Source organism: Stegodyphus dumicola, chromosome 3 (genome assembly GCF_044657685.1).
Source record: "Stegodyphus dumicola isolate Sdum_Otavi_A_Nest chromosome 3, ASM4465768v1".
NCBI lineage: Eukaryota > Metazoa > Arthropoda > Arachnida > Araneae > Eresidae > Stegodyphus > Stegodyphus dumicola.
Genome location: NC_140770.1, coordinates 93,767,643 through 93,795,112, shown reverse-complemented (window position 1 = coordinate 93,795,112; position 27,470 = coordinate 93,767,643). Strand labels below are relative to the sequence as shown.

The 27,470-nt window shown below is 31.8% G+C and overlaps 1 protein-coding gene across 1 annotated transcript in view; it reads left to right on the top strand.

The window, feature by feature from the left end:
• The window catches only part of LOC118188727 (retroviral integration site protein Fli-1 homolog), a 339,942-nt gene extending 317,732 nt beyond the window's left edge, over positions 1-22,210 (top strand). The window contains exons 7-8 of the mRNA XM_085813083.1: positions 15,259-15,306; positions 19,317-22,210. Of these exons, the coding sequence (XP_085669209.1) occupies positions 15,259-15,306; positions 19,317-19,858 (590 nt within the window). The 3' untranslated portion in view covers positions 19,859-22,210. The remainder of the gene's footprint in view (positions 1-15,258; positions 15,307-19,316) is intronic.
• Positions 22,211-27,470: the final 5,260 nt, after the last annotated feature.

The following is a 27,470-nucleotide window of genomic DNA, read 5'->3' as shown; positions in this document are numbered from 1 at the left end:
CTCCTTTCCAAAATTCAAGCTCAACATAAATATTTTGAGACTAAGTAGATTTTTGAGTACTTATAAAAGTTGTAATAAGCTTAATAAAGCGCAACAATGTTAATTACATTCCATGAATTACGGATGAATAATTTGATTTAGTCGCTTTTGGTATTTGGACTTGAATCATTTTTATCCCGATTCGGGTACTACGACATTTAGGGTAGCTAAGTCATCGAAAAGCTTTCATTCCCTTCTATTCCTTTTTCTCCCCCACCCACCATCAGCCAATAGATGATAGAAATGAGTAAGAGACGCCTGCGCATTTTTCGTCATTTTCCTTTTTCGCCCACCCGAAAACGAAGTGATGGAAATGGCGTGTCCCGACTTATAATACGTCATAATTGGAAAGCAGGTTCCAATGCAATTATCGAGTGGCAGACAGAATCGGGGTGATTTTGTGTTTGTCGTGAAATTTTCAGATTTTTCTTGCTCGTTTGTTTATTATAAGTTTTATTTTTTATGAGGAATTTATCTTTTGGAGAAAACCTTTCTGCATGAAATGATTTAGCTAAATAATGTTTTAAAATTTCAAAGACCAATTTATACTAAAAATAAATAAAACGTACTTTCTGACATGAGTGGCATACAGTAATTATAAAATGCAAACGTTATTTAATGGGAGCGAGGTAACTATTCACAAATTGCATCTTCTTTAATGTATTTGAAAAATAACAATAATTATGTGGTATTCTAGCCTATTATTATTATTTGCTGTTAATATACAGGTTGCTCAAAAATTATTTGAGTGCATTTCACGTTTGAATTGCATGCAAGACATAGACTGCAAGTAAAGTTATTTTGTATGTAAAGTTTCATTGTGTAAAACTGTTTTAAATTGTTTTTCCAAGAAAACAATACGTATATACAATACACCATTTTTTTAGCATGAAATCCGCTCAATAATTTTGAACCACCCTGTTATTTTATTGTCGCATATAACAATGTATACTGCTTTATTACCAACAGGCGATGTTCCAATATTTCTAATATTCTAACTTTCACTGTTAACTTATATACCCAGGGTGGCCAAATTTCATATCGGTAAGCGCCGCTTGTTGGATTACAGAAAAGTTCGAGAGCCGCAACTAGATTTCCCAAGCCACAAGTCCATATTTACATCATTTTAAAAGTAGTGAAACAGGTTTTAAATGTAAAGAAACGTTTGATTTTACGAGTAAACAATCATTCAATGACAATTTGCTTCAGTATGTGAAGACATAGACGAAGCCAACGCGAAATTTTGAGACACCTTCGTCTTTACTAATTGCAGTATACGCGGTTAAAAGTACTCTTTAACTCTTCCGCAGTTTCTTATTGCAAATATTACTCTATCACAGCTTTGTCATGCTCATGAAGCTTTCGATTCTTCTTAAGTCTGTGCCACAACGACTAAACGTTATCCCATTATTCCCCTGCATCGTTCCAACGCAAGCGAGCCGTATATCTGTTGTCCTAAAATTTTATGCATACTCGAAATTTTGTAAAGGTAACATCGTCATCTGTGCTGTGACCGTCATCAGATTATCGGAAATTTCCAAGAGATTCCACTTGCCATAAATTACTCATCAATTCGGATGTCGAATTAACTTCTAAATTATTTTAAATTTCTATCCAATTTTTTATGGTATTATATGTTTCTAATGCGTTTCATGTGTTTTCGGTTCCGTTCACAGACCACCCCAATTTAGTTTCTACTGGTACTAATGATTCAGAAATTCGGTAGACCCTTCCTATGAAACATTCATCTATGCATTCGTATAGCATCCCCAAGCAAATCTAACTTTTAAAAATTTCTTCACAAAAATTCTTTGATAGACTCAGTACAATATTTTTTAAGCTTTTTTAATAACATTATTAAGTTTGGTAATTAACAAGAAATAAAATTACGTTTGAACATTGATCAATTAAAGTCTTCTAATAATTTTGTACAAAGAAATGAAATAAATCGGTTCTTGCTTATGAACATTTAGTAGTTTTAGCATAACCAATTTCATGGATATATTTTATTTTGCATTAAAGTCGCGCTATACCTCCCTCTTTTTTATATAGTGGGTCACATTTATTTTCGGACATTTCTGTTTTTTAAATTTATTTGCTTAGATCTTGTATTAAATAATGAAACATAGACTTCAAATGCTTTTCTAATGTATTATTTTTTCAAGTCTTACTTGTTACAAAACAAATATCATTAAAATAGTCCTTGTAATAAACTAATTAGTTCAAAACGCTTTAATCAGCAGCTTGCATAATAATTCTGATAATCAAAACATTTTGTAAGATATTTTAGTAGGCGATGTTTCTTAACAGAATTTTTTGCGTTAAATAAAAATAGATAGATCACAAGAATTATTGTCTGCATCTGGAAATTATTACCTTATAAATTTTAATCTTTTTAGCTATCATAAATTGTTACGAAACTTAAGATAGACTGAGAGCGAATTATTGTTAACTCTAAAATAACAACTGAAACTTGAAAAGCATGTAGAAGATCATTTATTAAAACTAAAGAAGAACAGAATCCATCAGGTTGATGCTTACAACTTAGCCAGCACTTATGGAGAGAATTTAAGTAACACTAAATTCAAATTTAAAATAAGCTAGTAGTCAAAGGCTGCAAAATTCACTTTAATGTACAGTTGGCTCACAAACCTAACCGGGGTAGATACTTAAATATCGACAATTATAAGGCAAGACTCAAGACTGCAAATCTTATCTTAGCTAGCAGCAACTTAGTAATAGGGCCTCAAGAGGCAGAACATGCCCTGCCTAACAATCTAAAAACCATAAATGCACGAGAGCTAATTTGCATTCTGGCGAGAAACTGGAAGGAAGAAATGACAGTAAACATCCAAAACATAAAATAACTGGTTATATTAGTATAATAGAACGTTACAACTTTGTTTTTCAAAACGTATTAACAGTTAAGTAAAAATGACAAATAAATCATTCCAAATATTCAAATAATTCTTTAAGGAAAACATTCAACAATGTTATCAAAGCATGCAAATTGCTTGGAACTAGACTAGAAGAGAAACACGCCAATGTGACAATCAAAATCGTAAAAACAACCTTGTATAATGAACACTCAATAGTATACTCAATAGAACGTAGGTATAATGAAACACTCAATCGATTTCGAGGGCAGCTAAAGGTCCCTCCTCATCAGAAGAAAGAAATACTTAGAAAGAAGAAAATAAAGGAGTCACAGAAACACGTGGTCCTTATCAGCACTGCGCGTGGTTATAACTAGATTTTTAATCAGAGTTGCACTGGCCGCCTACTTTTACTGAGCCAGGCTATCTGATCAAGCATAACTTCGCTAATTTTTTCTTGTCCTTTATGCTTGATCAGATAGCCTGGCTCAGTAAAAGTAAAAGTTGCTTGGAACTGTTAAAAATACGCTGAAGTCTGGAGCACATTCTAAGCTAACATCAAGAATCAGGAATTATCCTATAAAAATTCAAACAAGACACAAAAATTAATACTCTGAAACTTATATCAGATTTAGATCATGCAAACTGTTGCTCTAAATCCAATATAACTTCACTGCCAGAAAATTCATTAGGGCTAATTATTTCAACGGGCGTTCAGCAAGAAGAAAATTCTTATTCTACAAACAACCGAAAAAATTTACAATTGGCGTTTTATAAAATCCATGGTAAATAAGGACTTTTCATATTAATGTTCTATTTGCAGAAGTTTTGCCTGTGTGATTGGGGGTATTTAGATTAATAAAAATAATATGGATCAGTATGAATATGTAAATATTCTTTATGAAAACCTGAAAGTACCTGCAAGAGAACATGAAATGCAAAATACATTTTCATTCTGTCATGATAACGATCCTAAACATACAGCCTTGAATTTAAATGCTCGCTTGTGGTTTTTATACTATTCTTCCACCGTGCCTTCGTGGTGTAACGGCAGCACACTCGGCTCGTATTCGAGAAGTCCAGGTTCGAGTTCAGGCGAGGACGTTGTTCAATTTTCATGTACTCCTGCTTTAAATTAACCTAAGGACTCTACACTACAGAATTTATTAAATATCCTCTATTTTCTCCAGACTTAAACCCTATCGAACGTACAAGGAGTAAATATATATATATATATATACTTTAATACTTGGTATATATATAGAGAGAGAGAAAGAAAGAGAGAGATATGTATATATGCAGGGATATTTTTTTTGCAAATCCTAGAACAAAAATCTTTCGCCATCAGATTCTGCTCCCACTCGACACTTCTATTTCTACGCATACATCTAGCAAGTAGAGACTGAAAGTACGTTCCTCTCAGTTTCTGAAAGTAACAGCAATCGGAAAAAAGTCGTTCTCCGCCAAGTTCACCTTAAAACATTCCTTTCCAGTAGCTGAAGGGCAGGCGAAGACAAAAGCTTTGGCCTCTACCATTAATATGTCTCGCTGCAGGAAGAGGTATACACAATAATAAGGAGAGCTGCGAATGATTCATGACCTGTATCCGGCTTCTTGACGACATATTGGGGGATAGCAGGAAACACAAAAAAAAATCAACACGGAGACAGTCTGAGAGGACCTCGATGTGTTTTCCACTTCGTTAAGTTACGCTGCTCTCTGAAGAATAGGGGACGTGCTCCGATAGCAAGCCTTATATTTTCAGGACGAAGCCCTTGATTTCGTTAATTGGATGATGGCTGGAAGAAGGTGATTTCCAATGTGCCACTTCGTGCTTTGGCTGAAGAAGAAATAATAAATAAAATATATGCATTTGTCTGTAAGATGTCTGAGAAGTGGGTAGGCAATTTTTTCGATGTCCACAAGTTATTTGCAACAGGATAGCGTTCCCATCTTGGAGCATCCCATTAAAGAGATTAGATTAAATGCTATATTAGAGTAAAATGTATAAATATTCTGATTTAAGGACCAGTGGCTAAGAGGTAAAGTCGCTCAATACCGGTAGTTCGGTCTGGAGTTCGATTTCCGACGAACGGACTGGCTGCATGGACGTTTCCGTGGTTTCCCCATGTATAACGTGTATGCGAGCCAGTTTTCCGTACAAAGTCCTCCGCGATTGCATCCCTCCTCTTAGACAAATAGCTCTCGAGTTCTTTGCCGTAACTGAGCAAACCAAACTAAAACTGCCAACCTGAGGAAAGTTAATTTTATGAAAGAATTTTAAGAAGTAGAGGGCAGTTGAGGCTACACATAAAGAAAATTCACAGGCTATTCATGATCCAGCCTGTTTCAGCGGAATTGAGTCCGAGCAATTGGAGCTAATATTGCGTGGTTTTACCCCCCTCTGAAAGGCTGATATTTCAAGGCTTGTGACTATGGATTATACTGCAGTTTAATATGAAGAACCTAAAATTATCATTGTAAGAATCAGTTGTAAGAGCTTAAGATCAAACTACTAGCGCCAATGATTTTAATTTTATTATAGGTGGGCAAGAATCTAGTTCAGATTATATATGTATATGGTTTTGAATCCGTTTCTGTATTATGTTACTCAGAATCTAATAACTCTAAAATAGTTCAACTGGGCAATTAATTCTCATGCGAGGTTTTTAAAGATTAAACACTGTATATATTTCTCTTTGAATTTCTTAAAGGTAAAAATAATAGAGAATTTACAGTTTTCTAATAGTCTAATTTTTTCAAATTGTATTTAATTAAATTAAAGGATAAATAGTATGTAAATTTAATAACATTTCTTCTTAAAACTAATATGTAATTTACTTTGATTCAAATTACAAATTTTTACTAGTAAATTATATAGTTTCTTGGGGAATATAAACTAATTCCGAACCCTAACAGACTTTAAGCAATTATGGTTGTGTCTGAAATTAACTACAAAATCTTGGAAACTTTTTAAAATAAAACCTTTTATTTAAACATGTTTTGAACATAAACGCACTTCTTTTGGTAACAGCATCAACCACAACTTGTGGCGATGTAACTATAGTGAAATTCAAATTTAAAACGTAGGCTAATAATCAGAAACTGCACAATTTCGTTTAAATCTAAACTACTCAGCAAGCTCTAACTGTTGTATCAATTTAAATGTCGGCAGCAATAATACAAATCCGAATAATTACAAACTTATAGCGATGGTAGAACTAAAGTAACGGGGTCTCGAGAAGAAGATACGCTTTGTCTTACAATCCAAAATTCTCAGCTCAAATACTATCTAACTGAATTTTACTCTGGTGAGGAAACGGGAAGAAGTTATAAATCATAATATCTGGTTAGTTTCAAATAATAACCGTACAAATTGCAAATTAACTAATTTTCGCTATGAGCGAACCCATTTTGCAATCGGCCATGAACCAGCTATGTTTGATATAATAATAATAATATTATATCAAATATTATATGATTAAATATGTAATTATATACCTAAGATATTATAACTGTGACTTCAATAGATCCATTCATCATGCTGAACTAATATAATATTTATATTTGAATATTTTGCCTAAATAGTTATTTGGGTATTTAATTCTTATTACAGAATGTTTATTTCTGCTTTATTCTATAATTCTTATTATGTGTTTTATTATTCAGTTCTGATTATAGGGCTACTCACATGTTCATTTCAGACTCTAGAGTGTTTTATTCTGACTTTAGGCTTTATCATGCAATTCTGATTATAGGTTTTTCTTATTTAATTCTGATTACAAGCTATTCTCGTGTTCAGTTCTCATTGTAGGTTTTACTACAACCAATTAAATTTATCTGAGTCGCTTTGGCTTTCAAAATTTAATTATATTTACAAGCTTTTATTTTTAGATCTGTGTTATGGGTTCCGGAATAACCAAGTGACCAATATTAATTCTAGTTATAAATAATAACAGCTTTTTGTTACAATTAAATTATTTTTAAAAATTTTTCTAAATAGAAAAACTGTGTTAGTAATATTTGAACATCTGCTACAGATAACATTCGAATATCCAAAGATGGAGTAATCGAGTTTTGTATAAATATTAAGTTTATTTACTATAGAACAATGGAAACATTACTATCAGAACTACCGGAATAAACAAAATGTTTGTAGAAAATGAAAATTAGAAGAAAATGCATGGGCTAATAGCAGTGATAACATTGAATCAACGATTTAGGAAATGTATCTATCGCAAGATTAATTAATTTAAGTATACATAATCTGTAATATATAAACATCATTAAATCAGTCATTACAAATATATTGCTAAATCGCCAAACTAGCTGTTAATTTTCTGTTTTCAGTTGAACCCTAATGAATTTGAAGAGAATTACTAATAAAAACATTGTTCTTCCTGTCTTGAAGTGTATTCTTCTTTTGAATGCAGATTTCATTGCCATGACTAAATGAACTTGTTCTCTAAATTAGACTCTTTAAAAATGCGGGTGAATTGCTAGTAGTGTTTCTTCTATTAGTTGTCATACGGATTATGTTTCTTTTCTCTGTTCTTTTAAACAGAGAACGGCCGAGCGAGATAGTAGATGAACATTAGTAGTCCATGGTTCGAATCCCGGCGAACGGGTTAGCTGCATGGACATTTCGTGGTTTTCCTTATATATAACGTGTATACGAGCCAATTTTCTTTGGAACGTCCTCCACAATGACACACCTTCCTTTAAGTAGATAGCCCTCGAATGCTTAAATTAAATAAACCATTATTAAATAAACCAGAATCATTATTAAATAAACTAGAACTTTAACTGCAGCCGTATTAACCGTGATTTGGGTTTAACCGTGGACCTCATTAACTCGGTTAATAGGAAGTTTTCTGTATTTGGTGGTATACCTATTTCCTCTTTTTTATTAAATGATGATCATATTCACTGAAATGCCCATAATTATTCAATCAGTTCAGCAGATTCTTTAAAACATTTCTATTATGTTATTGTTGAAATCATTAATAATTTAACAATATTCACTGAAAATAAAAAAAGAAACGTGTGAAACGGTTCAGATGTTAACGGTCCCCCCAAAGGGTTTGTTAAAGTTTTTTACGCTTTCGCTCAGTTGGCAGTCTAACTGTCTGCTGTTACATTCACTCCTATTGACCCAGTTATTAGCCCAAAGGAATTGTGGATTAAATAATGAAGAATCTGTATAAATGTAAGTATGTTTCTCGCATTGTGATAAATCAACGGTACCTAGAACCATCAAATTTTGAATAAAAATTTCAAATTTTGAATAACGTACGCTTCCACCCGATTATGTGCATCTGGAAGCCCGAATGTGGAATGTTTTATTACCTTATAAGGTATTTCTACCGCCTTCTTAGCGTGCCTTCGTGGTGTAGTGGTCTGCACGCTCAGCGCGTAATTGAGAGGTCCGTGGTTCGATTCCCGGCGAAGGCATTGCAAATTTTTCATTTCTCTTGCTTCCAAAAAATACCTTGTGCCTCTATAACCTATTTCATATTTTTCTAACACTTTAACAAACTCAACGATTTCAAAGCGAGAGCAATGGTAACACTGTACGAGTGGGGGAACTTATCTCCAGCGCGCGAGGTTATGCTCTAAAGTTATGCTCATTTTAAAATCATGATATTTAATAAATAAAGGTAACACACAAAGCGTTAAAAAAAGACCCTTTTAGGCGTAATTTAAAATCTGAAAACTTTCAGATTTTTATTAATTTATTTATTTTTCGTCTTTTTAGCTTTATTATTAAGCAACATTTTCTTCGCACGTACACCATACGCAATTCAACAACAAAATTAAAAAATTTTTAAAAGCCTCTTAGCAGTATACGTTTAGAATTTCCGATGAACGCTAACTGTTGCCATACATTTTAGTATTGTTTTTCAGTCTTTTCACAGTATATCATATCAATGTTCAGTTTTCTTACTAAGATGGTTTTAAAAACCCTATTTTGTCTTCTTATAATTAACGTTTTACATTTTCGCATTATTAATTAACTATCTCGCGGGCTGCGGTAAAAGTGTTTTATTACATACAGCGTTGCCACGGCTCGCTTTCAAATCGTTGAGTTTGTAAATCAAAAAGTGTTTTGTAAAGTTTTACAAAATATGGAATATGAAATTCGAAATTCAAAATTCGGTTTTTCAAATGCACATGTTCATGTGGAGAACTACGTAATTCAAAAATTGATGGCCCCAAGTACCATCAGTTTTTCACAGTACGAGAAACGTACATACCTACATACAGATTCTTCATTATTTGGTTTCGTTAAAAGTACTGCAGGGCGTTACACATAAATCGAAAAACCAACTTTATCTCTCGGTGTAATCTTAATATGAATTGAGCTTTGTGTAAAAAAATTATATATTTTTTCAATGCATAAAGAAACGTTTGATGCTCCCATTCCTTTTTTTTTCCTTTGAAATTATTAATATATCACATTTTCCTGTGTCTATCGCATATTTCAATTTGCTGTTCTTAGTTGACTGATTGATGCATCAGATTGTGTTATGGTACACTCACACTGAATTTTATTTTCAAAACGATCCCTCTATCATGGGCAATAATTTTAATAGGAGTTACTATTACTCTATCTTGTTAGTGGAGTTACTCTATCGTGGACAATAATTTTAATAGAAGTTACTTTTGCATTTTGTAAATAAAACAGTAGACATGTTAGTGACTGAATAAGTAGATCTATTGAATTAATAGTCAGTGTCAGGAAACGTCGTTTATCATTTTGTGCTCCATGTACTTTGCAATTAGATTAATACTATATCTATTACTAATCATTTTATAATGGGTAATGTTTTTAACGTCTTCAAGTATCCTTGTTTATTCAGGAATCTTTCCAATTAGTCAAATGGGGAAATCGATGTGACCAATGATTTTAGAAAAGATGGTGTCGCGGAAAGTTCTTGTATTCTCGATTACTATTCATGCTGAGTGACATTATTGCGCCATTTTTTTGAAATTATCATTGTACTAATGCCAATTTCTTTCTAACTGTTTCATAATCTTTGAGAAAAGCATTACATCGAATCGCCTAAAGTATTCAGTAATACATCGGCATGAGACTGACGGTATTACATTTTTGAAAAGGTGGTGTGGCGAAATGTTACTGTATTCTCGATCACTATTCGTACTGAGTGACATATTGCGCCATCTTCTGAAAGTATCCCTGTCCTAATGCCCATTTCATTTTAACAGTTACATAATCTTTGAGAAAAATATTACATCGAATCGTCTAAAACATTCAGTCGTGCATGAGACTGTGAACATGATGTGAATCACAAATTTTACACATGAAACATGAAAAATATTTAAGGTTTATATTAAAAATGTACGACCTCTGTTCTACATGAACCATCCTATGTTGCTGAATAATAATTATTTTAACAAACATCACAAGCTATTTTAGATATTATATTCCTATGAAACTTAAAATATTTATTTATAGGTTTTAATATCTAGTCACATTTTTCAGTGCGTAAATGTAGAGGGATAAGAATGTTAAATGATAATGAAATTAATTTTCTTACGCTTTGGAGAAGGACCCCATTTTCCTTCCTGAATTATGTGCCTTAATCTAATGCTTCAATCGTTCTTTTGCTAAGATTTCGGAACTGCTTGAAATGTTCATCATTACTCAAATCCTTTTCACGTTTAATGTGCAAGCAGGAATGACGTTTGTTTGCGATCAGCTCATTTTTCTTTTCTTTTGCTGCTGGGTATTCAACTCTCATTGTTATTCATTCTTACTTTGCATGCACAAATGCTCTCGGTTAAACATATGCGGAAGTTAATACTTAGTCGCATCTTCGGCGAATGTCACAGTCGAAGTCTTACGCGATTACGGTATTTCTTTACAAGGTGCACAGTAATTTTATTGGAGTTGTTCTGTCCTTGTATCTAAAGATCTGGCGTGCTAAATGTCATATTATATCGTAAATGATTAAAAGAGAAATCTTAAGAACGCAAACGTTTGACATTTACATTTGACAAATGTTTGAATTTGTGTAAGCTATTTGACACTTACTTGAAGCTTCTGATATAATTAAATGTCGACGCTTAGGTTAGTTAATTTTTCACTCGTTGAAACAATATTTTTCATACTATAATTACATAAAGCTGTGAATCTAATATACATACATGTATATATGGAATTATTATATTTTTATATAAAATTATTTTGTGTTCCTTTATACATACATATATGTATTGTAAAATAATGTAACAAACTTAAATCAAATCTGTCTTTTATGAAGCGAGAGTTTAAAACTCCAGACCTCAGGAATCTATATTTTATTTTAATTGCTTCCCTTTTAAGATAACAAATAGTAGCTAATTTTGCAGTTTGTTATTTTATCAATTTGCTTGAAAAACCTTTTGTTAAAGATTCAGAGGCATTTTGCAATTAATACGCTTTGGTATGTAATGATTAATTCTGAATTAGTTAGAGCAACTTGCCAAGTGGATCAGTTGGTCTGTCGATTGCGAAAATAAAGTTTTCTGGCTTTACAAAGGCTAATTAGTGTGCTAATTTCTAGCTCACCCACGTTTATTTAAACATAAAAGTTACACGCAGTTTAGACTGAATTCATAAACATGGGTGCTAAAGTTGTTAAGAAGTTTTGGTGTTGAAAGATTTAAGCTTCATTGAAACTCAATTAGCAATCGGAAAATTGAAAGTTATACTTTCAGGGAAACTTAGTATCACAAGTGAGTTAGTTATTAAATACAGAATACAAGGAAGAAAGGCTTTATTTAATAGGGTATTTCGAATCGAAAATTACTACTAACTAGAATCTATGTGAAATAAAACTAGGAATATTTAATTCTGTAAGGTATTCTGATTAACCTTCAGAAAGCTGTTTAATTTGAATCTAAAAGAGTAACCTTTTCAGTATCAAAACATCCCGGGTGCATAAATAAGGAATCCTGAAGCGCATCCAAGTTTTCGACTTAAATTGTTATTTACTAAATGTATATTAAAATTAATTGTAATTGATTAATTCACGTGAAAAGGAAAAATAATTTTAAGAGCATTTATATAAACTTAATTAATTTAAACTTTCTTAAAGCTTCATTTGCTTATTAGAGGGTAAAATCTTAAATAATATTCACAGTAGGTAAGTAATCTATTTTAACAATTTATGCGCTCATTTATCGTATTGTTTGTCTCTTACATGCATTTTATAACTTATAGAATCATTAAATTATTTTGATGTGGGTGACTTGAAAAATGAGCAATGCCTTCGCCGGGACTCGAACGTGCACCTCTCGAATAGCGCCGAGTGTGCTAGCTCTCGAATAGCGCCGAGTCAGCAGCCACTAAGGCATGCTGAATGGAGGGAAAATATACCTTTTAAAGGGTGACAGAGGATAAGGGGACTCAATCGTCAAATCGTGGTGCGCCATTATAGATACATTAAGTTATTTTAAGAAGGAGACATGAAAAATGATCACTGCCTCTCTGGGACTCGAAACTGGACCTCTCGAGTAGCACCCATTGTGCTACCGTTACACCACGAAGGCATGCTTAAAGAAGGGAGAAAATACCTTATAAACTTAAATTTGTTTATGTTTAAATCCTGAAAGCTGCTTCTAGAATCATTTCTAATTTATTAAGGACATTGATTTTATGCAGCACAGTGACAAGCAGAGTATTTCCTACACTTTTTTGTCAATTTATTCGTCAATTTTTCAAAACAATTTTGTTTAGAATTTCTATAAACATCTTTTTATATTTATTTGATAGAAAAGGATGGACTCGTAAAGGGCACAAATTTATGTAAGAAAGCAAAAAATAAATAAATAATAATTATACGGAATACAAAATACGCAATAGTTATACATACGAATTACGAAAAAGTTTTGAACATAAATACGCAATAATTATGCATACAAATGAATACGCAATAGTTGTACATACGAATTTATAGTTACTAATTGGAATAGATAAAACGGACAAATATGAAATTTAAAGCTATGAATTAGACAAAAGTAGGAAGCTTTATCACAAAATATAAAAATGATTGTTCAAAGATTTCTTCTATTTCTGATCAGTCCATATATTAAATTGTTTCATGTTGAGTTATTAATTTCAGTAGTCGAAAGTATATAACTCTTTCTTCAGTAACGTTTAGCAAAAATATTGTGTAATCAGATGAAAATGTTTATCATACTTGAATTTAAATTGAAATATACATCAATAGATATTAAATTCCGAATTCTATCATTTATTTTCTCTTGCCTTGAGGATACAAATTCCATTATTATATCAAAATGCATAAATATCTTTCAGTTTATTAAAGCTATTTAATAGTAATTACCTACGACAATTACTGCTTAACAGTAAAATCTTAATTCTTTCAGTTGCAATTTCGTTCCATTTTTGCTATTCCTATAGCGAAAATGGAAAATAATAACATACAATAGTAACTACAATTGTTTCATAATAACATACAGTAGTAACAACAATTGTTTCAAGAAAAGAAAGGAAAATGTAACAATTATTTGCGGATGAAAAGACAGTTTTTCTCTTCAAAGAAAGAATATTGGTTTTATAATACATCGAAAAATATAAAATTTTATTTGATATCCTCCTTTAAAATATTTTTTTACTTTATATTACATTCGATTCCCTAGCTTTGCAACTAAACAAAATCAAAATAAATACTCCTCCTTGTTATGATCAAATATGTATTTTTTGTATAAGATAAAACTTTCACGAATGTACTATTTAACTCTTCTGTAAAAGCTTGATGATACATTATAATACATTTATTTCTTTTAACACATACTTTGACGTAGTAAACAGACAATATAATCGTAAAAAGTTATTTCCCATAGCATTTCATTCTACACAGTATTAAATAAAAAATACGCAGTATCAAATCCTAGTAAGAAATAACTCTCTGTACATTTATTTCAACATGGTAAGGGAGAAACCCAAATCCGCATCATAGAGGGCGTCACGGCCAAGTAAACACGCCAAATCGTTACGCCTTGCTGACACTGAGCGTATGGCTAATATTGATATTTCACTCTTCAACCGCATATAAGTATTAATATTCGAAAGTGACGGACACCATACGTTCCCCCGCTTGTCAGTCATGCCTCCGGGCGAGGCTTATAAATATAGTTATATCAGCCAATGTATATATTTATATATTCGAAGGGCAAGGTCTGCACATGCAGCTTATTGGATTTGATATATTCCACGTGCCAAGCCTTCTAAACAGGATGCGGAGATACATAGAAAGGAATTATTCCAGAGTTAAGGATAGTACAAAGTTGTGCTGCAAAGCTGGAGAAATATATTATGTATTTTGGACTCGTACGCAACCGAGTTTTGTTTCAATAATAAATATGATGAATTTCAAAACACTAAGGTAATCAACAGCAACCAAATATTGACAACGTTAATGAAAATTTAATTACATACATTATAGATTTTTTAATTGAATTTAAAATACCAATTCAAAAATGAATTTTTGATTAAATTTGGTTGCAAACAATAAATGTAAAAGCCATTGTTTATCTATGCTTTTTTTTTATTTCGATGCATTATTTATTCTCTTAGAGGTTTTATTTTTAAACTAAATCCTGAGTTTATTTATCAGATAACAACCATTAATAAGTATTCAAGCTCTAAATTTCTAATATACAACAATTATAACAATAATAACACTTAAAAATCACTTCATTATTAATAAAAGAAATTATAAAAATTTTATGCATCATTTTTCTAAGCGCAGATATCTTATTTGTCTGTAACCAAATTGAGTGATTATACTTAAACTACATTTTCACATTGACTTTGGAAAACCAAGTGAAAAATAAACTATAGAATCCTATTATGTAAATTATCTATACTTTTTAAAAATTATTTTCGGTTTCGAAATATTAGTTCATTTCGTAAGCACAGTCTTTGATTTTTAACTGTAACCCTTGATTTTTATTAAAATTACTAGTTTAGCTAATTGCAAGCAATCGTAAATCTGAAACGTATATATACATGAAATTCTAAAATGTAAGTTCTGGTAAAGGTAACCATCATCACTTCCAAAAGAATGTACATTTAGGGAATACCTACAATCATTTAGGGAAAGTATTAAATACAGCATATAAATATGGAAATAGAATGCCAAATAATAATTTTACAGAACGTAAAAATGTTGAAAATTATATTCCTGTTTCATTCGTAAATGTGTTTTCTCCTTTATAATACTAACTCTGTAAGAAAGTTAAACTTATTAGAAAGAAAGTAATAATATTTGCGTTCACATTTTAAACTTTATATACTTTTCTTTTGTAGATCCCTATCAAATGTTTGGGCCAACAAGTAGTCGGTTAGCTACATCAGGTAAGAATAAAAACTTGTACTTTGTGTGTATATATTTATATATATATATATAGAGAGAGAGAGAGAGGTATATATTTCTTCTTTCCCTTCTTTCTTATATATATATTTTAAGCTTGCAATGAAAACTGATGTGAGACCTGCATGAGTTTTATCTACTAACTTTGTTATTAAGAAATAAAAATACTCCTCAGATATGAATTTTCATAGTCAGAATGTCATTATAAAATACTGAAAATCCAGATTCGATTTCCTATGAACATAACGAATTTTTCAAGAGATCTAGAAATCATAAAGATGCTACGATACTTTCAGAACTAAAAACTAGGCTCGATAGTTTGTCCTAAATTAGGATTCGTCGACTGGCTATCGCATCTTTCTCAAACAGCCCTTCAGTTGAAGGCGTATGAAAGAATTAAATATTCCTTCCATGCATTGCTGAGTTGTAGTAGTTAATATATCAGTCGAATAATCTGAAAATCCAGTTTTGATTGTTGGCAAGGGCACAGTAAAATTTTCAAATATTGTTTATTTTGAAACTACCAAATATACGTATAGAGGAATCCAAGTTAAAATATGTGGACAATAATTTATATCCAAATTGGATTAGTCGATTACCTATAAATTCACTGAACATCACTTCCAAACGGATTTACATAAACGTTATCAGGAAAAGAATTTATCCAGCGCATAAATATGTAAATAAAATTTCTTTTAATAATTATTCAGAACGTGATGAAATTTATATTCCTATGTGTAAATAAATATATTCATCCGTCAAGAGACGGATGTATAATATTTCCTGTAAATGTGTTTTCTCCTTTGAATTACACACCATGTACGAAAGCTAAATAAATTCTTTCGATACTGATATAAGAAATCAAAAGTATTTATTTCACGTTCTGCTAACATGTACTTAGTAGCAGATCTCAGCTCTGTACTAAGCTCTGTATCTGCTTCGCTTCCTCGAGAGAGTACAGTGAATATTTCAAGAAATTCCTCTCTCCAAAAATCCTAATGTCTTTAAATGTGAGCAATAGAGAAGAGGAAAACTCAAAGAATATAGTGAATGAAATAAGCTTACCACGTAAATTAAGATTTTCCCCCCCATTCAGAACAGTCAGTGAAGAGTCTACAGTGGCTACTTTCTCATGCTGAGCTGCTAGAAATTAGCCCTGCATTAACAGTGCTGTCCTATTAGTGTCATTTAATCAAACATCTTATGCCAGGGCACTAATATGTTCAATCATACGAATGTTCATAAAGCAAGAAGCTTTTAACCAACACCAAGTATATCATCTGATACAATTATCTGGTAATTCTGTAGTCTGCACCTGAAGTTAAACTTTACTTCAAATTCCAATTTTGAATGTGTATCTTACTAAAAACGAAAACATTTGAAAAGATAATTTAAATTTTAAAAATCACACATCTAGTTTAACTCACCAAAATTCACACGAACAAGCTTCTTGGCTTTTATCTTGAAAATGTTAAGTCGATTACTTATGAGACTTAAGTTCGGTTACATGAGTTACAGTAATATTGCTATTAGTCGAATTTGTCTAATAAATATCAGTTTACAAATGCTGGTATCAAATAATCTTTGAAGTTTGGCGACGAAGTCTTTTGTTAGAGAATTCTGCGAATTATTTGCTGTCTAAAAATAAAATTAGCAGTATTTCGAGTTATCTTGTCCTGCTCATGGTAGATTGTAGAATAAGAACGACTTAGTTTGATTTCAGAAGACAGATATGTTTGGAAAAGATAAAAGACTAATAAAATACTCCTAAATTTCGTTCGCTGCCATGTCAGGTATTATTTTTGTAGATTATGATCTTTATCGTACATATTTGAAAATGTAAACAAATAAACCAATTTTGTTTTTTATACAGCTTTCATAATGCTGTTGCAGTGAAAAGGAATAATAAATTTTGTAAATAAGAATAATATGCTCTATTCCTTCAAATGAATTTCTAAACGAAGAAACTAATGATAAAGCGAACAAAAATTGATATATATTAAAATGAAATATTAAGCCCTAACAAATAAAAATATAAAAAGCATATCTAAAGCTTATAGGCAATATGAACAATAATAGTAAATATTATCGTTGAAGAAAGAGAGTAATTTAAAACAAGGTGAATTTTCTACGTTACATTCTGTTTTAACTATAATTTGACATTTAACTATACATGAATTATAAATGAATTTTTCAATTTTATGAAATGAATTATGAAATATTGTTTAGAGTGGTCAACAAAAAATCCAGCTCAAGGAATTTTTTTTCCAATTAAACTATTTTCTAAATCATGTTCTCCGTTATGGAATGAGTATATGTACATACGTATTAGCAGAAAACAAATGAAAAAATACTCTTTATGTGTTAATACTCATTATATGGTATATGATAAGAATATGTGTTCAATAAGATGTGAGTTAGACTATGAATTTTTTAATGTACGTCTTCATTTCTAATTCAGTGAGCTCTTTGAAGTCACTTCAAATGACATCCTGAACAAAAGTCAAGCATCTAGAGTCAAAGAAGACGGTCGTCGCCATGTTCAACCTTCTATTATACAAGTCACATATCTCTAATGCTTCTTAGTAATCGCTCCCCTTCGCTAAGCCTAAAAGTACCCACAAAATGAAAAGATCCTTCTGCAGATAACCCCCTCCTCCTTCCTGGATTCCTTTGTCTTATCTTCTGCCGAAAGAAGAGGGAGGAGGGCAGACCAGCCTGATGGCTGCTAATTGTCTCTACGTGTCGTCACGTGTCCTGCCTTCGTGATGTTGCCGCAATTTTCGCTCTGCTTGGTGTCATTAGGCTTAAGCTCCACTCGTCCACCCCCACTGAGTGTCCTCTCTTGTTGAGATTCGGCTTGGATGAGACAGAGTGGAGGGATTGAGTGAAAGAGAGGTTTGGTATACGCATTAAAAGGTCAAGGGGGTAGCGAGGGGAAAGTGGCTGAAGTGCAGTGTAGGGAAAAGCGTATTTAAAAGGTCAGTTTGAAGGGAAAATACCTTAGCCTACACAAGCAGAAAAATTGCTTGTTTCAATAAAACTGGAGCTTTACAAGTTTATGAAAGTTGTACAACTTTGTAAGTCTCAGTGTCCTTTTACTGAACTGCAGTGTATATTGCATACTTGAAGTTTAAAGCTGAATACATTAAATTAATAATTTCAGTAGATTAATTTTAGTTTAATATATGTAGTTAAATTACCCAAATAATAATATTGGAAAATTACTCGAAAAGGGCATCTAAATAGTTATTATTTCAAACTACCAAATTTACCTTAAATTAATTTCGATTTTTTGAAACTTTGCATAGTTAGGTGAACGTTTCAAAATTTGGAAGTTTACCTAACTGTGAATTATTCAAAATTATATTCATTTCGACATATATTCAAAGTATACAAGCATGACTCTTTGCATACATTGAATGTGTATCGAAGTGAACTTACCGACTATTCGATTTATGATATAGTATACAGCATCTATATATCTATTAAACTTTTGTTTATTGATCGCATCTGATAAGAAGAAAACTAATGATGACCTTTTAATACATTCCCGCTTCTCATATCCTTCATGGGTTAAATCTCCATGTCTAAAAATTGTCGAATAAAATAAATCTTAAATTTCAGTGAATCAACTCTCGAGTATTAACATTTCTGAACTGAGATCTATTATAGATAGAATGAGCTGCCTGTACGGACTTTTCTTGTTATTTCATCTCTTAATATAAGTTAAAATACCCTTAGAAATTCAAAACATCATCATATTCCTTGCTATATTTGTATTAGCCAACCACGAGAAGAATGTTTAAATATATGCAATTAAAATCTGCCATGAACAAAACGTTAAAGCAACTATAGTTGATGGAGAGCATGTCAAAATTCATGTAAATAAACAGTATGGTTTTCATAAGTGATATGATTTGACATATAAAATAATATCATTTATTTTCTTTGTCATGATGATTCGTTATTTATGATTCTGTTGTTTTTTTAGGAAGTGGCCAGATACAACTGTGGCAGTTTTTGTTGGAGCTACTATCAGACAGTAGTAATGCAAATTGCATCACTTGGGAAGGGACTAATGGTGAATTTAAACTCACTGACCCAGATGAAGTGGCTAGACGTTGGGGTGAACGTAAAAGCAAACCCAATATGAATTACGACAAATTAAGTAGAGCCTTGCGATATTATTACGATAAAAACATCATGACCAAAGTTCATGGAAAACGTTATGCTTATAAATTTGACTTCCAAGGTCTTGCACAGGCTACACAACCCACTGCAGCTGACCCAACCTATAAATACCAGTCAGATCTCTTTATGTCAGGCTACCATCACAGTCCAAAACTGAACTTTGTCGGAGCTCATACCGGAATCCCGTCGACTACTGGCAGTATATTTCCTGCTCCTACCTCATACTGGACCAATCCGAGTGCCAATTTGTATTCGAACATTGCTGCAGCGTCCACTCACACCATGCCCCATCACCCTGGTCACGTAACATCCCACATTGGATCTTATCCTCACTATGCATGACGTCATGATCCATGCCGTATGTCGGTTACATCATCCGATTGGGTGCTGGCGGTTGAGCCCTTTCAATGATGAAATCTGAGCTATTTGCTGCAGATATCACTTGATGAAGAAAAGGTTCTGGGCAACTGAGTCTGTATGTCTCAAGTCGTACGTTCACTTCAATGTTTATTTTACCAGAAAGGATAATGATATCTGAACCACCAGATGCCAAAATATAATCACATTTATTCAAATAATTGTAAAGTTTTATCCCCGATGGCCTTCAAGGTCAAGACAGATGTACAGTTGTTGAAGAATTTCATAGTATCATTAATGACTTGGAAGATAATTCTGTACCTGGTTAAAGGCAAACAACGATTTCCTTTGATAATAAACTTCCAGTAGAATACAAGTGAATGAAACTATGGCTACGAAGCAAGAATGTATGTAAATAAATTATCATTGCAGCAGCTGGTAGAAGAATAAAGATTAACTGACTTGAACAGATATGAAAGCATTTAAACACTGACCTCCGTAAAATTTGTTTAAATTGTAAAAAATGGGAACTGTTTGAAGAAATGTTATCAAGTCACTCTTTTGAGGATTTAATAAGCATAAAAGTGTTGTAAAATTAAGTGCTTCTTTTTGGTCCATAATTATATTTGATTTTAAAGTGTCAAATATAATTTTATAAAATGATTTGTCTTTATAATGCTTTTTAAGTAATTATGTTATTTTACTCTGAATATAAGTTAATAAAACATTTAAATATTAAGACGTTTAGAGACGTAAAACATTAAGATGTTTGACATTAAGACATTTAAGGATTAGGTTAATAAAAAAAAAATCAAGAATTACGTAAGTTGATCCTTAGTTACATTTTTGTGAAGTCTGATTAACTATTTTCCTAGTTCACTTCTAATCCAAATGGAATTCTTATGAATTTAGAAATCACCTAAATTGTTTCTATAATCCACATAGCAAGGTAATGAGTAAATATTAATATAACTACATCAACTTGTATATATCTAATTACTTTATACCCCGAAAAAAACTGAAAATAGGCTTTTAAAAGATTTGCCTTGTGATAAAACAAATACTAATTCATAAAATCAGAAAATAAAACAATGCAAGTGATATTTATATTAATTAAACAAATTGCTAAAGAATATAGCAATATTTATTTAATTTAATTTAGAGTATCAGTTAGTACTCCTACTTGCTATAAACTACTAATTTTAAACATTTATTTATTGAAAAAATAATATCTCTTCATTAAAACATAACATTTCATTTTTATGCCTTATCGTCTTCTTATAAAAAACTTGTAAGCTCGTGAAAAATCTTTTTCTACGGTAATTAGTCAGTTATTTAGATTTTAAATGAGCAATAAATTAAAAATTACGCTTACCTCTTGTAAATAATTATTTCATTTAAAACGTATGATCTAAGTCTTAAAATAAAAATAAAAATTTCTCATTTAAAAATAAAATGTTTTTGAAGTTACCTTTCTTTGGTAATTTTTTGTTATTTTTTTAAAAGAAAATCTGAAGTATTTGCATAAACGCATAATAGGTTACTTTAAATGTAGACTTAAAAATCAACAAACTGTTAAATCTGTTATTTCTTTTCTTTAAATAGCTTTCTTTTGACTTCCTTTTTCGTTAGAATGCCTCCAATTCAGTCCTCTACAATGCCTTTTAGAAAACTAATTTCTCAGGTGAGGCTGACTTACAGTGCAAGTTTACAACCAAATAAATTATTAAAATTAATTTAGACCATTCGTTCATTTACATAGTTAAATAGAAAAAAGTTATTATTAGCCTGTTATAATACAATAAATATACTTATACTTGGCCAGTGTGAACAATTTCTCCTAACCACTTGCTACTCGAGACTATTCAAATTGCTAGTCATACTTCCACTTTACTGAGGCACTTTCATTGCGCCTCAGCAGCTCATTCTGTTCTAGAAAAGATTGCTCGAGTTTAGACAAAAGTCAGTATAGGCTAAAGTTAAAAATAAAAATCTGACTTAAAAATGAAATATTCTTGTACCTTCTAAAAATAATATCTATGACTTAAGGATTAATATTTATTACTTTCGACTTCGTGTGCATTTTATATTTACATGCCTTCTTATGATAAATTAAATTGCTAATATCTGAAAGATATAACAGTGATAATTTTTTAAGAAATTTCATTTAAATTAATACAAAGAAGATATTTACTTTATTTACGTGTTTTGTGTCAAATACATCGAATTTTGTTTTTAATTTTGAGCTTGGTTTGGATTATTCTAGTCAATATGTACTTTGTTTATTTCTTAGGAAATGATTTTAATATATCAGTACGAGACACTTATGTAATATATGGTATAATAAAATGATTTGAAATGTTCCAAAGTTTTCTTTCTTTTTCACCTCCTTACTCTATTTAGTACTAAAAGTATTTTTAAGAAGTTTTGCAATTTCGTTGAATTTTATTTAGTGCAAACGAAGAACAGATATCTAAAAAAATATGTTCACGTCAGTGTATGGTGGTTGAAAAATATCCACATTTTTGTGTAAGTAATTAGATAAATTTCATGATTTAACTTAACAATTAAATATTCCAAAGTCAACTTATTTTTAGCACAATTGATTTAAAATTTCATTGCCGAAACACCTATATAAATAACTGTATACATTTATAACATAGTGTAAGCAATGAAACCTATTATTTACATGATGTTTTTAGGATAAAAGTTTACAATATTTCATTGCAAAAGATGTACTTACTTGCTTATAGCGTACAAACAAGGTAAGGCAAGGGAAGTTCTGTAAAACAAAATGATTAAGTATATAATGCTCCAAATGAAAATTCGATAAGCATAAATGTAACGTAAAGATACTAAAGGAAATTTGACGGTGAAACCAAAGGGGCGAGGTAAAAACTCAAAATGGCATCGAAGGTAAAAGTAAATACTTTTAATCACGAACAGTAACGATAATTGCTCGAAAGAGCAACCGCCAGGACACAATAGTGATGGAAGGACTTACTAACTACCTATAGCTCATTAAAATCTACATCTACAGTACCACCGAAATTCTGGTGAGTTCTTCATCATACAAGGGGATATTTAGATGCCTCTTGAAAAAGAAACCGAGTGATGGTAGATGGGGCGAACTCGCGGAAACCAACAACCTAGAAAGGTGATACCCAGGTATTTCCAAAAGTGTTCTCAAAAACGGACTTGTTCTCCATTGAACTGAAACATATACACCACCAGATGCCTACCAGAGATTCTTCACCAATTCTAGGAAGACTTCTTGCGGGAATATAAGGTACGTTCCTCATAGAGTCGGTAAGCGCATATCGTCTTTCTTACCAGTCATGTACTTGTTCATCTTAGATGTTGGAGCTACAAGGCATTCATGAGTGGTTGAGAATTGTGATACTTTTCATTTTCTGAAAACAGCTTGAAAAGAATGAAATTGTCTGAAGGCGCATTGCTGTGCAGTAGAAACCAGTTGTTTAATCGGTTCTCTTCAAGCCTAATGTGCTGAAATTCTCTTTGGACGTTTGTCCATTACGTCTTCATAAAATATGCAGTTAATTCTCTGCGTTCAGAAATTGACTGTGAGTTATCCTTTTCCCATCGAAACGCCTTCAATAGTCTTTACTGAAATGAACGTTCCTGTGACTTTCAATCAAAGCAACAAGTTTCATTTCTACTCAAAAGTAACAATAAAAATCAGCTCAACTCTCGAAGACAGCAAATCCATAACAGCATACCTTCACTAAATCAAAGCAAACTATAAACTTCATAGAAAATTCTGTTCGTAAACAGGTTATATTTTCAACAAAACAAGTTTACATATTACAGTAATAACTGCTTCAGTTATCTTTTGGCAGATTAATTTGGAGTTTATTGAAAATATCATTTACTGAATTAAATTAACTTTGCAGACGTACTATGATTTCATGCTATTAGCAAAATATTATTTTTTAGTAAGCACAGCATTTTTAATTGAGTGTCAGGTAACTGTTAAAACTTTTATTTTTATATAGGACAGTTTTATAGCCAAAATGTCAAAAATGATTGGAAAATATGTTACACGTTTCATCCGCTAAATTTTTTATGTTTATAGCCATAGCTGTAAAACCCAATGCATTGGGTTATTGCCCTATAATTATGCACCTGAGATACTACAAAGTAAAAAACATACAGCAGGGGCAAAGGTTTGTCATGCAATCTCATGTTAAAAGAAAGTTTATTTATACTGGCGGAACTGGCACTGAAAGTTAAGAGTTCAAATTTCAATAAATTTGATTTGTCACAGTAATTACATCTGAAATGAAGCTTTAAGAACAATTTTGGATTCATTCCTATCATAAAACTCTTGTATCCTTTCCATATTAAGCGAAGAATTTAAAACTTTAACGAGATGTTCATATACTTTTAAATAATATAGCATTCTAAAATGTATTATTTTGCCCTTAATTAATTGATTAATAGCTTTCATATAATAAACCTGAAGAGTCCAGGTGGGTTAACTTCTATCTGTATACTGGAGTAGCAGGAAAGTACACAGGAGAAAGGGTTCACGTACCCTTTATCAACTCTTTAAAATTTACAATGCGTCAACTCGACGCTAACAAATTTCGCCTCTACTTGGGAGGTAACTGAAAGTCAGATAATTGAAATATTAACAAGTAATAAAACTAGCCTACAGGGCTCATCGAGATCCCAAACTTCAAGACCCTTCTAAGCTAGTGGCAGCAAAGCAATGTAATTTAGCCACTTGAACCAGTAATAATGAAAAGTACCTACGGCAGAGACGGCAGCTAGAGCCTAACTCTCTCTTTTTTCCCTACCGAAACTCGGCTTTTAACTACTTGCTTCTAAGTAGAAAATTTGCATTCGTTCACGCGCGCTACAACATTTAACTATTCTCGCACTGACAATTAGGGGAATGAAGGCTTATAGGCCTTCATTCTCCTAATTGTCAGTGCCCCGTTCCCCTAATTGTAAATGAAGGCCGAATCTTGTAGTTTTGAGCAATTTCGAATAGCTTATCTCTACTTTGCTAATTTGCTATTCCAGTGTTACTACTATTAATCAAAGTTGATACTGTTTTGTTCGTTACGTATTTACTCGAATGCTAAAAAGCAGCATGCGGAAGTTATTTGTCAATCCGAAAAAGAGGATGCTGGTTTGATTCCTAACCAAAGCTAGTGTTCTTGCTTGATTGCTATACTGTAAGTTTTGTTTTCCTCGACTAGTAAACTTTGACGTCACTAGTTTTGTCTGACGTTATTTGTTGGATGCAATAAACGAAGATACAAAGTCATATCTTCTTTTCTCTCTTTTATGTAAATGAAATGACGTCATTGAACTTGAGTATTGGAAGAGCCTGACATTGTCAATCTATTGACCTTTTTCTTGTCATCTTGTCTCTCTTCGCTTGTGGATGCTCTTCGCATTTTGGTAAATCCTCCTAAACGACAGTTTGATAATTTCACTTTGATTAGAATAGTTATGATCAAGGCATAAATGTTGTTGTTGGTTGAGGTAGATAATGAGCGAAATTCATGAAGCATTGGAGCATTGGAGGTTTGAGGTCTACATTAAAACCTCCACGAGAATTTTCGCAATAGAGGATCAATCTCAATTGAGCAAATGATATACCAGAATCGCTAGGTATCAGTACACATAATTAGTCTATGCCTTAGAAAACATTATATTATATACGTTTTTGATTAGAACATACATTTATAAACTTCTACAAATGCAATTGAGGCCATTCTATTAAATAAAAAAAGCAATTCAAGCAAGTGATACTTTTATGTATAGTGTTGCCCATGCACAGATGTTCTTCATTAAGTAGTACGTTTTTAAATTCAGAAGAAAAAGAAACATCCAGCAATGAAATTATTTGTCAGTATAGACAAACAATGTATGATGACTATACTAACTTTGATAAGTAAATTTTGTCTCCCATTTTGAAAGTCTAACAAAACGAAAGTTTCAAATTCTAGTTTGGATTTCGAAGTACATTTCTAATTCAACGACCTTTCGGAGCCCATTCTGAAATACAATCATTTCAATCTAAAAACTTAAGTATTAAAATCATTCAAATCTAAAAACGTAAGTATTAAAATCATTTAAATCTAAAAACGTAAGTATTAAAATCATTTAAATCTAAAAACGTAAGTATTAAAATCATTTAAATCTAAAAATATCTAAAGATGATAACAGGAAAAAATATAATTGCAGAAAAATAGAACTTTGTAAATTTATTCGATGCCTGTGAAAATATTTGTTATTTGCAAAATCTCAGTAACTGCCCTAGACTTGAGTATTGGATAGAAAATATTCGTGTAAATTCGTGTCGCAGTAACATTATAACCCTACTTTTGGCCTATTGGTTCAACCACGGTTCCCATTGGATGCTTAATCAGCAAGGATACGGATCTGAGGAAAAGTCGCTAACTATGCCACTGCCACATTTGATTATGTCCGATAAGAATCCTAAATTAAAAAATTTCCTTAGCTTTAAAAAGAAATATAAGAAATGGGTTGCAGTTTCTGCAGCATGTTGGTAACTTAATCATCAGAAGAAGGGAGATCTTTGATTCTAGCTTTTGATTTTTACAGAGCCCAGTTAATTTTCCTAAATGAATGATTTCTTAAAAGCAGTAATGATATTCCCACTTGTAAAATTATTTTCTTTTCTTAAGGTTATTTTTTGAAATGAGAAATCTTAAAGTCTTTCCAAAATTTTTGGAGCGTTATCATTTACCGTTTGGCTAACGTTGCCATAGCAACACATTGACTATCTCACACCAGAGACTGAAAACTCATCCTAGGTCAAGAATGACCTCGGCAGTGGGTGACCATGGATTTGTTGATCCGCAAGTACCTCCGTTATAATCAACAGTTTTCTCAAATTTCATGTAAATTTAACTATTTATGTTAATTCCTAACGCTGTCTCCCAACAATAACCTAAGTTTACAGTCAGTAACCATAAATCACCGGAAACTTACAGGTAAGATGGATGCAAATGTTTTTTTGGTTTCATTTTATTTTTAAAATTTATTCAAATTTTAGTGCTCTACACTTATTATTTATGCGCTGATCTCCACTGACCTTCAACTCTTAGGCCACTAGTTATCAATAGTGTTGACGAACATTAGAGGACATTATTTTCATTTTCATTAAAAATATATATACATAAATTTATTGCACTGCCCCAACCGTGGTCTCGGTTGACTACTGATCCTGAATTGCACTGTCCACACTTCTGACCAACGGACTGAACGCTATCAGTGACCATAAACTTGTCAGTCACTGACAACGAGCAGTCAAAAATCCATTGAGTGATGATTTAATCTTTTAATTTTAAAATATATCTAAATTTACAACATTTTCTAACATAAATGACATATTGACTATAAGTGATTCTCAAACTGTAGGCATTGACTGTAGGCATTTAACGGGCATTGACGTACACCTGTGACCAATGCCTTGATAGGTATCGATGTGCCTCGATTTAATATTAAATTAATTTATTGCATTGCTACGTTGTAATGATTATGAGCTTGTCACAAGTGATCCTAAAACTGCGTGTCAGGAGTTGTCAATATC